This window comes from Galeopterus variegatus, unplaced genomic scaffold, assembly GCF_000696425.1.
Source record: "Galeopterus variegatus unplaced genomic scaffold, G_variegatus-3.0.2 Scaffold1222, whole genome shotgun sequence".
Taxonomy (NCBI): domain Eukaryota; kingdom Metazoa; phylum Chordata; class Mammalia; order Dermoptera; family Cynocephalidae; genus Galeopterus; species Galeopterus variegatus.
In genome coordinates, this window is record NW_007727333.1 from 359,962 (window position 1) to 376,094 (window position 16,133).

At 54.7% G+C, this 16,133-nt stretch overlaps 1 protein-coding gene across 1 annotated transcript in view; it reads right to left on the minus strand.

The window, feature by feature from the left end:
• Positions 1–224: 224 nt before the first annotated feature.
• Positions 225–16,133, minus strand: part of KMT2B (lysine (K)-specific methyltransferase 2B) — a 20,854-nt gene continuing 4,945 nt past the window's right edge. The window contains exons 5-35 of the mRNA XM_008575695.1: positions 15,588–16,133; positions 15,237–15,350; positions 14,980–15,130; positions 14,405–14,684; positions 14,170–14,225; positions 13,645–13,923; positions 13,236–13,330; positions 12,851–12,949; positions 12,597–12,710; positions 12,300–12,446; positions 12,102–12,197; positions 11,380–11,497; positions 10,732–10,845; positions 10,381–10,565; positions 10,216–10,305; positions 10,020–10,124; positions 9,813–9,886; positions 9,097–9,212; positions 8,912–9,003; positions 8,571–8,830; positions 7,034–7,278; positions 5,647–6,952; positions 5,466–5,555; positions 5,279–5,388; positions 2,211–2,348; positions 2,051–2,125; positions 1,773–1,950; positions 1,367–1,474; positions 1,165–1,248; positions 915–1,044; positions 225–822 (exon numbers count right to left, since the gene is read on the minus strand). The exon at positions 15,588–16,133 is cut by the window's right edge and continues 46 nt beyond it. Coding sequence (XP_008573917.1) covers positions 547–822; positions 915–1,044; positions 1,165–1,248; positions 1,367–1,474; positions 1,773–1,950; positions 2,051–2,125; positions 2,211–2,348; positions 5,279–5,388; positions 5,466–5,555; positions 5,647–6,952; positions 7,034–7,278; positions 8,571–8,830; positions 8,912–9,003; positions 9,097–9,212; positions 9,813–9,886; positions 10,020–10,124; positions 10,216–10,305; positions 10,381–10,565; positions 10,732–10,845; positions 11,380–11,497; positions 12,102–12,197; positions 12,300–12,446; positions 12,597–12,710; positions 12,851–12,949; positions 13,236–13,330; positions 13,645–13,923; positions 14,170–14,225; positions 14,405–14,684; positions 14,980–15,130; positions 15,237–15,350; positions 15,588–16,133 — 5,871 coding nt within the window. The 3' untranslated portion in view covers positions 225–546. The remainder of the gene's footprint in view (positions 823–914; positions 1,045–1,164; positions 1,249–1,366; positions 1,475–1,772; positions 1,951–2,050; positions 2,126–2,210; positions 2,349–5,278; positions 5,389–5,465; positions 5,556–5,646; positions 6,953–7,033; positions 7,279–8,570; positions 8,831–8,911; positions 9,004–9,096; positions 9,213–9,812; positions 9,887–10,019; positions 10,125–10,215; positions 10,306–10,380; positions 10,566–10,731; positions 10,846–11,379; positions 11,498–12,101; positions 12,198–12,299; positions 12,447–12,596; positions 12,711–12,850; positions 12,950–13,235; positions 13,331–13,644; positions 13,924–14,169; positions 14,226–14,404; positions 14,685–14,979; positions 15,131–15,236; positions 15,351–15,587) is intronic.

Genomic DNA, 16,133 nt, shown 5'->3' on the forward strand with positions numbered 1-16,133 from the left:
TAACCCTGTGATAGCTCATCCAGACACTCAACTATGTCCTAAGTTGGGAAATGTGGAACATTTGTTACTCTGAAGACCCCACAATTTATTCCTAAGTTCTGAATGATAGCCTCTCACATATCTGATGGGGCCGATGGACTTCTTTAGCGCAGGATGGGTGTGGGGTGTGAAGAAGTGGGAGTTCCTACCTGTTCCCTGCACCATATAAATGGGAAGACCACCTCTCCAAACATTGACAGACTTTATTGTGGGAGGTTCCCACCTGGGACCCCACCCTCTTAAATAAAAAAAGTGCATAGAAAAGAAGGGATTTAGAAACTTTTGTACAATATCTACATCCTGGGCCCCCAGGACAGAAAGGGGGCAATTGCTGGGTGGGCTGGAGGGGTGGAGGCAGGGCCCTTGCCACCTGCATGCCCACATCCACCCTGAACATGAGGATGGGAGTGAGATGCTCTAGGAGAGACTAGGGAGCCCCCAGGGTAGGGGCAAGATGGCAGCGGGAGGCAGGGGCAGTGTGAGGGATCATGGCGGGCAGCCACAGATTCAGTTAAGGAACCGACGGCAGCGCTTGGCGCCACAGTTACAGGGCAGCTTGTTGCTGGCATCTTCAATAGGGAACTTGTAGTCATAGGTGAGCTCCTCACCACGCAGGATGCGGCGTAGGGCGAAGATAACAATGTGTTTCTGGCCCTCCACATGGATGACACGGGAGAAGCAGTTGGGCTCACATGAGTGATTGATGAAGCGGGCAGCATTGCCATGCATTGTGGCATCCACCACGTCAAAGTCATCCATGCGGAACATGTAGCACCCGATGCCCTACAGTGATGGAGTGAGGAAAATCAGGTGCTCTGTCCCCATGGGCTGTTCCTACTTCACCCACCTCATTCCCATGGCCTTGCAGAGCCCACCTTCCCATCGTAGAACTTCTCCCGCTTGTCAGTCAGCACAGAGCGAATGACAATACCAGAGTACTCAATGACCATCTCCCCAGCATCGATGTTGCGTTTACAGAACAGGCCTCGCCCATGGATGGCCGATCTGCAGGGTAGGATGGACAGGGGGAACTCAGGGGATAGGGGGACAGAAACCAGGAGGCCCCCAACAGGGCACCTGTCCGTCCACCTGAGGGGCATCCCTCCACCCCCCAACCCCACTAACCTGTAGACACCTACAGCCTCTTTGGATGTCTTCTTGAGGTGGCGAAAGCGCATGGCCATGGGCAGCTCCAAGCTGGTGGCACGTCTGGTGGGAGACAGTGGTGTCACACAGGCTGGTACCCAGGAATGACCTCTCTCACCCCTGGTCACCCTCTTTAGGACCACTCCAGACCACCCAGAGTACCCCAGTTTGCCTTCTATACCTGGTTGACCTGAGCTGCACCTCATCCTCTTCCTCATCACAGGTGGCCCCCTCAGGGAGCACCCGGTGCTGGGAGGCCAGAAAGTTGAACATGTCAAAGGTGCACTTCCTGTAGATGGGAGGGAGGAAAGAAGGGAGGTTCACAGTCATTCTTTCAAGGAGATACTGCCTACCTGTTTTTTGGTCTGGGTTTGCTGCTGGCAGGGTAGGAAGAATATGCTACTGAAGATACAGCAAAAGGGAAAATGAGGAGTTCATCCTTCTGATGTGAACTCTAGAGATAACTCTTGGAGTGGCCTAGTGTCTCCTCTCTAGGCCTCAGCTTCCAGTCTGTACAGACTTAATTCCTACCCTGGAGATCTCCCACAGGGCTCCCTGACCAAGGCATCACACCCCAGACCTCTCACCGGAGATAGACCTCAGCACGGGCAGCCCCATGGGGATTCAGGGGTGGTTCCTCCTGGCCCTCTCCCTGCTGGTGGTAGCGGAACTTATAGTGCTGGCAGCGCTGGGCCCCAGGTAGCTGTTCTGCCAGAAAGATGACAGCATCGTGGTGAATGCCCAGGAGCCTTGCCCCACTCATTCCTGAAGAGAGAAGGTAAGGATACACCAGTCATGTGGAGGGCCCATCTTGCCCTTGGGGAGTCTTCCCAGCCCCCAGCATTCCTGTGGACCCACCACTTACCACTAAAGGAGAGATGTCTGAGCCGGGCATGCCCTCGGGCCTCTTGCACCTTCTCAATCAGAGTTCTCCATGCCCCTGGAGAGAGGGTAGGGCCAGAGCAGAGTCAGGGTGGTGTTTTATGGGACACTCTCCCTCCCTGCCACTGCTACTTCCAACTCACCCTCCAAGCTTTCTGCCTCCACGCTGAACCCATCCTCACTGCTGATCTCAAAGCGCAGATGCGGGCCAGCCCGTTTTGGGGCCTGGTTCTCTTTGTCCTCTGGGGATGGAGGCTCTTCCTCAGAGCTTGAAGCCTCACCTGGTCCCAAGGAGCAGGTCAGAGTAGGTGGGAATCACTATTCCTGGAGTCAAAAGTCCCCAGATCCCCAACACCCTCCCAGCAGATACTTCTCCCTTCACCCAGGCACAAGCACAGATACTGGGGTCTAATGGCCTTCTTCCTGCTCCAATTGCACAGTGAGCCCTGCAGAATAGACATTATTTTTCCTCAGGGGCCTGAAACTCCTTTCCTGTAGAACTTTTTGGCCAGAATAACAGTTCCACGGAGGCTTGGAGTGATTTAGCTGTGCAGGACACACCTATTGCTCACTCAAACCCAGTTTACCCTAAATGCCCATCTACCATTCATCACTGTTTCTCACACAAAATTAAAAATACTGAAGAATTATGTTTTGCACATGTATTTTTTTATATGCAACAAATTTATGTAAATATTACCAATATATTAGCATACAGGCACAGAACCAAGTACACTGTACATTATGAGCTATTTAAGGGATTTTTCAGGGGTTAATAGATTTTAAAGACAGAGCAGACAGAACTTGATGTGGTAAATGTGAACGTGAGAGAGGGGGTGGGTCAAGGACATCTCTGAGGTTTGGGGCCTGAACTACAACCGAAAGGATAAAACCGCCACTGACTGAGATGGTGAAAATAAGGGAGAAATGAGTTTGGGGTGAATGTCAAGGGCTCAATTTTGGACATGCTGACTTTGAGATGCCTCTTAGAAAATCTCCCCCTGTAACCTGCTGGTGGAGACGGAGAGCAGGCAGTAAGATGTAAGAACCTGGAGTTCAGGGACCATGTCGAGGCTGGAGAATGCAATTTGGAGACTATCACAATACATATGGGATTTAGAGCCATGAAGCTAGACAAGAGCATCTGAAAGGGAGCATAGATAGAGAAGTCAAAGCCAGGGCCCTGGGACACAACAGAATTGACAGGTTGGGACAATGAGAAGGCATGACCAGAGAGGCGAGAGGAGAATGTGGGGTCCTGGAAGAGGGGAAAGGAAAGTGCTTCAAGAAGGGAGGGACTGGCTGAACCAAATGCTGCTGGCACAAGCAAGATGTGCACTGAGGACCAATCACTGTAATTGGGGGTGTGTGGGGTACACTCAAAAATCTGAGTGGAACATGCTTTAGGAGAGGGAGGATACTCTCTTCCCACTTCACTTCTGTGGGCCAACCTACCCACACACTGTTCCCAACCCTAAGTGAGACAGACGCTAAACCAGATTCTTGCTGTGTGACTCACATCATCTTCAGGCCTCAGTGCCCTAGGGCCCACCCTTAACAACTTCTTCAACCTCTTTTCTTACCCTTTTCCCCATCCTCACCTCCATTCTGTTCCTTGAACACAACAGGAGGGACTACGGGGGCCTTGCCCAGGCAGTCTCTCAATGCTTGCTTTCTCACAATGCTCATTCTAACCTGCAGTGTACTTGCTAATGTATGCGTCTTTTTTCTCCTACCAAAATGTGGTATGGTTCCTAAGGGCAGGGACCTGTCTGTTGTGGTCATGCCATATCCTCATGCCATCTCTGACCCCATAAGCAGCCTGTTAGTTAAGCAATCTCAGTCCACCTAGACCACTTCCATGCTTAGCAGCTAAGCTCTAACGTTTTATAATGAGAAAATCCAAACATTTGGACAGGATTGGACCACAACAAATTGTGAGCCTCAGGCTGCTCAACTACCAGCTTACTTGGCCACAGCTCACTCACTCTCCCACTGCCCTCAGTGACCAACAGAGAACTTCACTTCCAGTTTCACTGAATCCATTGGCCAAAATTACTCCAAGTGCCCCAACCTCGTGTACCAATGTCTCTGCCTATACACTTACCTCACCTCTTTTCCTCCACCTCAGGGGACACTTGTTCAAAACGGGCCACCAAGCCTCCGTCTACCTCCTTTTCCATCCACGACCAACCTTCCCGTCATCTTTGGCTTTGTTGTCTCAGCCCTCACACACCAAACACCTCTAAACTGCTGCCCTACCTCCTCCTCCTGATCCTTAGCTCAACTTTCTTTTTTCCTTTTTTTTTTTTTTTTGTCGTGACTGGTAACGGGATCGCAACCCTCGGTGTCGCGCCCGCACCGCGCTCAACCAGTGAGCGGACTGGTCACTATATGGGATCCGAACCCTTGGCAGTAGCGCCGCCGCACTCCCAAGCGCCGCACTCGATTTTTTTTTTTTTTTGTCGTGACTGGTAACGGGATCGCAACCCTCGGTGTCGCGCCCGCACCGCGCTCAATCAGTGAGCGGACTGGTCACTATATGGGATCCGAACCCTTGGCAGTAGCACCGCCACACTCCCAAGCGCCGCACTCTACCGAGTGTGCCACCGGGCTGGCCCCTTAGCTCAACTTTCTGACGGGATGCCTGGAAGTCATTTTGACTTCCTCATCAACTGGCCTTCAATTCTGGACACAATATCCTCCCATCCTGTACCACTGCTCACTCCAATCCTAGACTCCATAGGCTTGGTGCTCTCTGTGGCAGGTGGGACTGCTGACTACTCTGTGCCCTTGGCCTCTGGGACACTACTCTCTTCTGATCTTCTTCCCACTGCTCCTGCCCCTCATCTGGGTCCTAGGTGGGCTCCATTCTCTCTGGATGATACCCAAAACTAAATCCTTGGCTTTATGAGTTACCTAACCTTCTGACCCTGGCAGAATAGGATCTGAGGTCCTTCCCTGGGCTCTTGGGCATGCTGGACAAAACACTTTCCAAGGACCTCTCACACGAAGCTGAAACATCACTTCTGTTTCTGCTACAAGGCAATAAGCTCCCCAAAGACATCTCTGTAACTTCAGCACCTAGCCTTGAACTCATACCCAGTGGGTATGCACCATATTTTGAAGTGGGTCACTCCTAGATCTGTCAGTCACCCAGCTGAGCCAAGCACAAGAAAAGAGGCACTGAGAGGAAAAGGCTGGTCCCTACCTGAATAGTGGTGCCACTGGGATTCAAGCAGCAGGTCTGGGGAACCATCAGGGGCCCGGGGAAGACCACCTTCTAAAAGTGGCAGCAAAGGGGATCGTTCCTGGATGGGCCTGCGAGGAGAGACCTGTCAGGAGGGAGAAGAGACAGAGGTCCCAGAGCCTCCAGGGAAAGGGGCCTGGCCACTCACCCAGGGCTTTCCTCCCCAGTGGGTTCCCCAGGATTGTCCAGGTCGAGAACTCCACGCACCGTGGGTGTTTTCATCCTCACTCGGCTAAACCTGGTGGGGAGGAATCATGAGGAGGTTGAGCTGCCTTCTCCTCCTGCCCACCTTTCTGGCTTACTTCTCCAGCCTCAGCATACTCACTCACCCACTGCTACCAAGCCTTGGAACTTGGGGGGAATCCTCCAAAGACTCTCCATCTTCATCCAGCCGGGGGGTTTTGTTTGGGGGAGGCGCTGATGGGGAACGGCCTGAGAAGGTGGACACCCTCTTGACACGGATGGCTTGGCGGGGTGGGCTGGGGGGCCCTCTGCTCAACACCAGTGTCAGTGGAGGGGGTGGTGGGGGTGGGGCAGGGCGGACCACACCAACCCCTACCACTGGTAACACACCAAGCAGGGGTCCTGGGGACAGAGTCCAGGAGGTAGGGGCTGTGGGGGGAATGGTAGGTGGCAGAGGTGGCTGCTTCACTGGGGGTGGGACAGGTTCACTCTCCCCAGCCATCTTTACAAATACTTGGCCCAGCTTGTTGACAAGAATGATTTTGGATGTAGCAGGTTTGGGGGGCTCAGGGGTGGGGCCCAGGCTCAACACCCGGACCCCTGGGGCTCCAGGGAGCCAGGCAAATGTCCGGGTGGGGTCAGCTGGGCTAGGGGGCAGGCCCTGGGGGGGCTGCTGGCTGCCATTGGCCAGGGGAGGTGCCAGAGGAAGTGACTCCTCTCTGGGACCAGAACCTCCCTCCCCAGATCCCCCTAGGTTCTTCAACACAAAATCCACAATTTCCGATGGCAGGTCCTCAGGAGGTCGGGCCCTGTCCCCTGCAGCCCCAAGGACCCCAGCTCGGCCCACTCCTGGTCCTGAAGGAGGAGTCCCCTGGCCCCGAGGCTGCTGAACTGCCTCAGCCTCACTGTCTGTTCCATCATCCACTCCATCCAGCTGTTCGATGCGGGGGGCTCCAGGGAGGGCGCCAGGAGCCAGGGGAGGGCCAGACACCACAGTCACAGGGAAGTGGACATAGCGGGTGGTAGGGCTGGCCTCCTCCTCTGAGCTGTCCCCTGGGCCCCCAAGGCTGCTCCCCACTGCCCCCGCAGCCACAATCTCTTCCTGGAAGGGCTCAGTCCCCAGCAGGCTGGCCGCAAAGTCCAGGTCAGCAGCACTCAGTCCTGACACCACCTCCATGTCCTCAAAGTCTGGGCCCAGGTCTTCAGGGGGTGGTGGAGGAGATGGGGCTGAGCCAGGGGGAGCCAGCTCCCCTGAGGTAGGTGTGAGGGCTGTAACGGCTGAGGTAGGAGGGGGCAACCTGAGCTGAGGGGAGGTTCTGAGAGGAGGAGAGGCCCGCCGTGATAGTGGTGGCCTGGGGGTCAGGGGGCTGGGACGACGGGAACGTCTGGGGGGAGCTGGGAAGTCCAGGTCTCCCACTGTGGGGATGTGGTGGGTCAAAGAAGAGGGACTTCCTGTGGGAAAAAGGTCAGTGTTAGCCAGCAGCTCCAGCCTCCCCTGCTCCGCTCTCCCTTGGACACTCCCCAGGTGCTCACCAGGGGAGGGCAGGGGGCCAAAGGAGACACCCCCCAAGGGCCTCCGGGATGGCGAGTAGTTGGGCACTTTGATTCGAGCCCCTGAGAAGGAGCGGGGGGCCAGAGGAGGGGCGCTGCTTGAATCTGGCCGAAGAGGGGGGTCCAGGTTCTGAACAGGTGAGTGGTGCTCAGGAGCTCCAGGGATAAGGGCATCTGTATCTGGTGGGGGGTCCTCATGATCTAAGGGCTCTAAAAAGGCGAGAGAACTGCATCAGGGGTGGTAGGGCCTCTTCATTAAAGCCTCTTACTATATGCCCTCCCTCCTTTTAAGCCATCTGTGCCTTCTAGGCCCCTGACCTGGTCACGACACACACTGGTTTCATTCATCACCGATGCCCCCAACCCCGCCCGTGGCATCTACAAAACCTCTACACACAGGTGGGTCAGGGTCCCGTCATGATCTCTCCTCACCCATCCTCTGCCATCTCCTCACTTCCTGGCTGCCTACCGCTCTCTGATCCAGGCCCTGCATGTCATGAGGGGCAATGCCCTCTCTCCAGCATGGCCAGTTCTACCACTTTCTTACCTGCTCTGGGCATCTCTGCCACATCACAATGTACCTGCCCCATTTTGGCACTTGAGGCTCTCCACTACCTGCCTCCACCCAATCTTTGCAAGCTGATCTCTCCCTCCTCCTCCCAACACTGCCTTGTTTCCAGCGAGGATGGGTGTACCTTCCTCTCTTCTCCACTTCACGGCATGCTCCAACCTGGAAAAAAGCCCTTACCCACAAACACAATCCAAATCTTTTCCTCCTCTCATTCGGCCCATGACAACCTCTACCATTACTAATCTCCAAGCCTATTCTCTGCTTTGTGCCATCCAGGTCTCAGCTACATCCCTTACTGCCAGTATGGCTGTAAGAGTGCCAGTTTGGGAACCGAGCAGATCCAGGTTCAAACCTTGGCTCCACCACTATGTTACTGTGAAAAGCAACTGCCCCCCAACAAGGCGCAGTACAATTTGTACCTTCCTCAGAGGGCTGGAGAAGCACTACATACACCTACCATTGTTCTCACACCATTCCAATGTGGAACCTGTTTTATCCTATTTAATCCCCACAGCTGCCCCCTACAGTAGATATCTCTATCACACTAACTCTTTATGGAGTGCTTGACACATTCTCCAGTACCTGGCCCAGGTCCCACACTGCTGAGTGGGGGGACACCTACCATTGTTCTCACACCATTCCAATGTGGAACCTGTTTTATCCTATTTAATCCCCATAGCTGCCCCCTACAGTAGATATCTCTATCACACTAACTCTTTATGGAGTGCCTGACACATTCTCCAGTACCTGGCCCAGGTCCCACACTGCTGAGTGGGGGGATTCTAACCCAGGCAACACTTCACCTCACGGGGACATAGTAAGAGCTAAATGCCACACTGTACAGGAAGCATCTAGCACAAGTTCAATCAACAGGTCTTCTTTTAGTCCCCCAAGCTTCAGGCCCAGAATACGGCCAGAAGTCACAAATAGGAAAAAAGCTGCAGATACCTAGGACCAGAAGTGAAAGGACATGCGCCGGTAGAGAACAAGATTAAGAGCTGTCTCCACTGGAGAAGGGGCCCTACCTGAGACCCTGAGGGCTGCCCACCTCTCCAGGCCCATGCCCTCACCATCTGCCTCCCTCGAGCCACAGCAGCATGCACATTCTTGAGGGAGCCATCATTCTCCTCAAACACTTCAGCTGACCAAATGGCACAATTGACATGTGTCCACTCATTCTGCCCGATGTACAGGAGCCGCCCTGCCTCCTGGGGGCAGAAGAAGAGTGGTGTGATGGGGAGATCTGGGACCAGGCCCCATTATCTGGGGCTTCACACAGCAACCCTCACCTTAGAGTCCGCATCCCCATATTTGAGGCAGAGTGCACACTGACGGGGGTCCTCCAGGTGTGAGAAAGCAGCTGGATCCTTGCCCTGGAAAGCTGGGAAAAATGTGGGAAGAGCGGTCCAGGAATCAGGATCTGAAGCCTGGCCCACCAACTTAGGAGTGAGAAGCCTCCCCCACTTTCTAGTACCTGTTGAAGGATCCCCTGGAGGCTGTCCTGATTCTGGGGTCTCCGGTTCCTGCTGTCTCCACTGAGCATAGACATGGTCCAGGGATGGGGGCAATACCGCATTGGGAAGGACTCCGCTGTGGACAGGCAGGGTCAGCATCTGACATGTCTAATAAGGGCAGTTGGACTGGGGCCTCCCCACGACACCAGACTAAACATGCCACAACACCCTTCGTAAGCCTCTCTCCACATGGAATTTCTCTCAATCCCTCAAACAAGACAAGCCCTCTTGTGCTACCTCTGACATATAAAATGCTGTTCTTCATGCCTGGTATAACCTTCTTCCACATCTCAGCTCAGATGTCACCTCTTTCAGGAAGTCTTCTCTGATCCCTGGACTCCAGCAGGTGCTTCCTTTGCGTTCCCCCATCACCTCCCTGACCATCTGAGTCCTCAGTGTCTGCCCAGCTCCACAAACATGAGCTCTTTAAGCAAAGTCTAATCTTACTTGCTCACTGCTCTGTCCCCAACACTGCCTTGCACAAAGTAGAAACAAAGCTTTGCTAGTCTAGAACCACTGGGAAATCTCATCCTGGTTCTGCTACCCTCCTCTTTAGCCTCCAGACCTTAACTCTGCTCTTCAAGTATTCTCAGCCCACCCTGACTCCTGGATTCCCAGGTGCCTTTGCTTTTGCCCTCACTCCCTGGTTCCCCTCCTGCTACCCAGCCTTGCTCACTTTGGCAGCCGGGTACTCCGTCGCCAGTACTTGGGGTCGTGGGCGTCGAACCAGCCGAACGCAGACTCTAGCAGCTGGGGAGTGGGTTAACAGGATGAGAAGAACTGGCTTCCCCAGAAGAGTTGGCGGGGGCAGGGTCTGAAGGACCCACTCTCTCCCCGCCACTACCACTCAAACCACCCTACAGGCATCCCCCAAAGAGCTTACCTTCAGTAGGAGCCCCTTCATCTGGCCTCCAGCCCGGCGCTCTGCAGTCTCACCTTCTTCTGAGTGCCTCATCAGGATGCCCACTACATCCTCCATAAAGCTGTGCTATAAGGGGGTTTGTCAGGATATTAACCCTAGCCTCAACCACAGCCCTCTCCTCCTGGCACCCACCTGCTTCTCCCAGTGTCCCACTCACCACGGACTTGTAGTAGCCTTCCTCGAAGTGCTGACTCACAGCTTGCAGATCACAGGGTCCTGGGTGCAGCTGCTTCCCATCCTGCCCACACTGCAAAGGGTGGAAGTCAGCAGGGCTAGTGCTGGGCCTGGCCCCACCCTATCCTGCCTCCTGGGCCCTCCAGACCTGGGTGCACAGCAGCAGTGGGCCTGCCACCTTGGAGCTCAGTAGGCCCTGAAGCACCTGGCGCAGGCCCCCCTGAAGGGCCCCACTCAGGGCCTCTCGCCAGCGGGGCTGTGTGGCCCCAGCACATGGTCCACAGGTGTACAGCACCGAGTCTGGCAGTCCCGAAAGGATCTCGTAGTCTTCATCTAGAATAGCCCAAGCGGGAAAGGAGAAAATGGTTTGGGAGGATGTCAGGGCTCTCAGAAGCCCCTAGGCCAAGGACATTTAGCCCACCTGTCCTCTGCGGGCCTGTGAGGGGCGTAGGGATTCCTTCAGGGATGAAGCCACACCCCGGCTGCTCCATCTACTCACCTGAGAGACCCTCGCACTTGGCATGCACCCAGTGGTCACACTGTGCACACTGCATCATCTTGCTCTCATAGTCATTGTCTTCATAGCAGCGTGTGCAAATCGGACAGTAGTTTCCTGGAGGAAAAAGGAAGAGGAGGGAGAGTCAGAGAGGATGGAATTACTATCTACCCTTCAGAGTAACTGTTCAGGGGCCAACCATACCCTGACTGCTACATGGTCCATCTCCATTATGCCCTTGTCTTGGGTCCCTACCAACTCCAAAAAGCTGGTTGGAGAGATACTCTCTTTTCTAAGTCTACAGCCCCAATGTCTCACAAAAAGCAAGACCTTGCTAAATGTGCTGCCTGAATAAATGAAGAAAGCCCAGGTTTTTAAATTGTGCAGTGGAGACTTGAGGTTCCAAGAGGGAACTCACAGGCCAAAAAGGCTGAGTCCCATTCCCTTTACTCTCACTGCCCTTGGAAGGAATTCTGTGTCCCTCTATTTTACATACTGGATAAACACCTGTGGAAGAATATCCTGAAGACAAACTTCCGTGGCTAGAAGGTGGAAAGCCATGAGAAGAGTGTGTGTTCTAGCTGCCTGTCTAGGAGCCTGGCCCATTCCCCTATGGCCCCCCAGGGCCCAGTTCCCCTGCCAGGTCCCCACCTTTCTCAAAGAGGTGGGTGCACCTGGGGCAGAGGCTGTAATCTCCAGACCACTCGACGTCCCAGTTCTTGCCTGGAGTTGCCCCACAGCTCTTACAGCGCACACAGGCTGAACAGATCTGGGGGAAAAGTGCGATGTTAGAGAAAAGCCAGATACCAGTGTGGAGCAACATGAAGGAAGAGATGGGCAAGGAGGAGCTGAGGGTATGCAGGAAACAGCTGAGGAAGGGCAGGTGAGAGAAGAAAAGATGTGTAAGAGAGACAAGGAGAAAGAAGAGAGAGGAAGTGGTGAGGGGCAGGAGCAGAGGATTCTGACCCTGGGAATAGGAATCCACAAGCACCTAAAACCATTACATACAAACTCTACATTTAAACCCTATCTATGGGCCGAGCCCGTGGCACACTCGGGAGAGTGCAGCGCGGGGAACGCAGCGGCGCTCCCACTGCGGGTTCGGATCCTATGTAGGGATGACCGGTGTGCTCACAGCACTCACTGGCTGAGCGCCGTGCGGCCGGTCTCAAAAAAGGACAAAAAAAAATTAAAAAAATAAAAATAAAAATAAACCCTATCTATGTGAAATTTTTGAATAAGAAACATCATTTATCAAATTCTCAAAAGGGTCCCCAATCCACCCCTCCTCATGAGAGCACTGGCCTACAGCAAGTCTGGGGGTGGTGATGTTATTAATTAGAACAGCAAAGGGTGTGGGCAACATCTCTCACCCAGTGGCGCCGTTTACGTGTGGCCCGGGTTGGGTAGCTGGGCCCCAGGCAGGCAGGGTGGTAAGCATGGCGGCAGCGCTCACACTCCAGGAGGTGCTGTCGGATGTTGGAGAAAGACAGCAATGGCAAAACCTACTGGCAAAGGGATACCCCTTCCTCCATACTTCCACTTAGCTTAGGCTGGCCCAGTGCCCAAACCTTGGATCCCCGGCCTTTGCGTCCACAGACATGGCAGAATTTGCAGCGGCGGCAGCACCAGGTATCATGATGCTGGGGCAAGGGCCGCTCAGCCTCCTCCAGGCAGAATGGGTGGAAAGGGTCACAGCAGACTTGGCAGAACACCAGCTGGGGGTAGGGATGGAGGAGAGTGAATAATGGGCACAGCGTGAGGCCAGAGGGTCAGGGGATGAGACTTGGATAAGAGGGCCCAAGAAATCAGGCAGTAAGGGCCAATGAAGACTTGGGGGGGTCTGTGAAAAAGGGCAGAGATCCAACCTCATGCAGTCCTTTGCTGGCACACAGCAAGCACACCATCGGTGGCCCCCCTGGCACGGAAGTGAGCACGCTCAGGCCACCCATCAGCCACACGTTCTCTAGATCACAATCCTCCTATGAGAAGAGAGGGTACAGGATCTAAGAGCAGCCAAGAACACAAGTCAGATCCATCCTCACAGCCCTGGGTTCTCTAACATGATCAATCAATTTCTTCCAACCACAAGCCCTGCAACCTGCCCCCATCTATGTCATACCTTAAAATCCACACGGACTCGGTGCACACCATCAGGGGACTTCTGTTTCCCAGTCCAGCCATTGGGAAAAGCAGCAAAGGGGCCAGGAGCCAAAGCATCCTAGGGAGGAATGGTAGTGGTGGTCAGAAGGCTGCCAGCCCCACTTTCTATGCAGATTCCTCTCCTCACTGTTCTTTCCCCCAGCCTGCTGGACCTGCCTTTTGCCCAGACCCCACTCTGTTTTCCAGATAGGCCAGGCCTGCTTCAGCCCTCAGGGCCTGTCCTCTAGTATGAACACAGCACAACATTCAGGTGTGCCTATCACCCTGACTTGCCAGGTAGCTCCTGGAGGGCAGGAGCCATGCCTTACACAGGGATCGGGGTTCTCGGAGCAGGCCGTGCTGACCTTGTCCAGGCGCTTTCGGGCCTTGAGCTGCAACACAGGCTGCAGGGTTGGTTTGCGGGGCCGGCTCTGCTCCTCAGGTTCTGGCACCGGCAGCTCTAGGCAGGACACGTGAGCAGTGAGGTCTCTCTCCTTCCATGCCCCATTTCCCCATTCTTCTACAACCCCAAAATGTTACCTGGATTCCCAGGACCTTCTTTAATTAACCAGGACCCACTAGACGACTCACATCTTGTTCATCAAGCTAAGAACTTCACATACCAGTTCTGCACATCTACCTAAAACTGCCTCCTCTGCCCTCAGCCACCTTCTCTGTCAGACTGAGAGAACCCTGGGTCTGGGAGCCCTGTCCCTTCCACACAAAAGACACAAGACTGATTGCTTGATAGAAAAAGCATCAAGAGGTTCGCACCATTTTCTCGGGGGGTCCGACGTCGGGGAGCAGGGGGACCCCCAGGTTCCGAGTCATCCGAGTCCTCGAAGATATCATAGGAGGGTCGCTGTTTGACGCAGCGCCGGGCTGACTTGCGCTGCAGTAGGAGGGAGTCCTGCTCCTCGGGCCCTGGGGGGGCCACCACCTCCTCCCGGGGCCCCCCAGCTCCCGCCCCCCGGCGTGGGCCTGGAGGACCAGGGGAGGCCTCAGGAGATTCATCGGAATCCCAGGGCAACAGCGTCTTCACTATCGTCCGGCCTGTGGGAACAGGGGACTTAGTAGAATCTGAGTGCAGCCAGGTACGTGGGACATTGGGATAGAGAAAAGTCAGAAAGTGGGACAGAAGACTATGAATACAGAAGAGAAATGAAAGCACACAATGGAAAAGGAAGACAAAGGTGGTGAACTGCAAGGATAAGGGGGGACAGCAAAGAAAACATCGTTTCCTCCATACCACAAATCTAAATAAAGTTTTGTGAAGAAATGGTCCTCAGACCTCATTACCTTTTTTAGCCAGCCTTTCCATCTTCCGAGCCTCTATCTTGTCACACCTCCGGTATCTGGGGAGGGGAGCAGCACGTCACCAGGGTAGGGGACTGGTGGTCTGGGGGAAGAGAGGGAAGCTCTCCACAAGGATGCCAATCCCACTGATCTGGCTGGGCAGAGGAGGAGCTGGGGCAGGTGGTCTGAGTGACTGACAACCATGGGTGGGAATGGAGAATACACCCTAGCTACTCACACACAGCACTGCTTCTTGGTGTTGGGGCCCCCAAACTTGGGCTTGTCCAGGCAGTTGACACAGGACCCACAGTCCTGCACACGTAGGCAGCCCCGACAGTGTCCACACCGAGCCATCCGCATCTTCTTGCCATGGTGGGAGGGCAGCGAGCGTCGGGGAGTGTGGGTCAGCGTCCCTCCAGACCCTGCAGGCTCCAAGTCTCCTCCAGGGCCTGCTGACTCCACCTTTCCCCGCTGGGACCGTGATGGGACACTCTCAGTTTCAGATGCTGATGACGTATCTATTGCAGCAGACAGAAAGGAGGGGATGGAACCAGAAAGCCACCAGGCATTCTACTTCATTTCCCTGTTCTTCCTCAGATCCCATTCAATCAGCCCTCTGGTCCCCACTTTCCAACAGTGATAGATTCCAGGTGCCACCAAACCAACTTGCTTTGTCTAAGACCTAGCACTCCACCACACTTGCCACTTAGCTCCAAGCAGCTGACTCAGCTCCCTCTCTTAGGTTCTTGGTGCACTTGCTCACCCCCAAACCTGACATGGCTGTCAAGTCTCCCAACAACACAGCCCTCCTACCCTCTGTGGTGAGGTCCTGCCGATCTCGGAGAGGAAGGGCACTGAGGCGGGGGACATCTTCGGGCACCATGGCCCGGGCCTGACCCAGGGCCACAGCAGCATGACGACAAACGTGTTTGATGCGGGGGCCTTGCACAGGGGACTCAGGGCCCTGAGGAAGAAGACACCAGGAATACATGTGGGAGGTTGTTCCTTGTGCTCTGCAGCCCTGCTCCTCCAACCAGCCTTCTTCAGAGGGTCTTCTTCCCACTGCATACCGAGGGTCTCTCTCTCTTAGCTTCCATCGATTCATCTTCAGACCTGACAGAACCTCTGTCTGAGATCTGCTTGACAGTCCCCACGACCTCTTCCATTTGCCCTCCAGGACTTGGCTGGTAGGGGAATAAACAGGGTCAGGGGCTGGAAAGTGAGAAAAAATGGGGCTGGGGAATAGCACAGGGAAGGTACGGGGCCAGGGAAGGAAGACAGGAATCTAGGGAATAAGTGAAGGACTGGTTCTGAGGGTTCCTTGCAATGCGGGATAGTGTCTAGGGAGGCAGGAGGTTAAGGGATTGCAGAGAATAGAGGCTGGATGGTTTGGGTGTAGACACCTAAAGCACGATGCTCACCGGCATCGAAGATGCCACCTTCTGCTGCTGCTGCTGGTCAATCTTGAATAGCTGCACTTTGGCTCTCTTGAGGAGACTAAACATTTTCTCCTCTACCCCAGACAGTGGTAAAGAACCCAGGCCTGCAATCCGGGCCTTTTCCAGTGGTGGTGTCTGCTGTGGTGACGGTGGTATCTGCAGCTGTAATTGCGGCTCTAGTTGTGGTTGCTGTGGTGGTAGTGCCTGGGGCAGTAGCTGGGTTTGCAAAGCCTGTAGGGGCTGCTGTGGCTGAGCCTGACACTGCTGCCCATTGCTCAGAGCTGGAGCCCCATGAGGGCGCACCTCGGCCTTAATGGGAGAGGTGATCACAGGGGCAAATCGAGGCAGGCTGAGGTGATTGGTGCGACCCACTGCCCGTGGCTCAGGCTCAGCTGGAGAGTCATCAGCAGGAGGCGGCTCTGGTTCAGGGGCTTCAGGAGCCCCAAGAGGAGTAGTAAGCACCGATTCGTAGATCTTCAAGTGGGCTTCACTTGGGGTAAACTGAGGGGCCCGAAGGAGAAGGGGTCG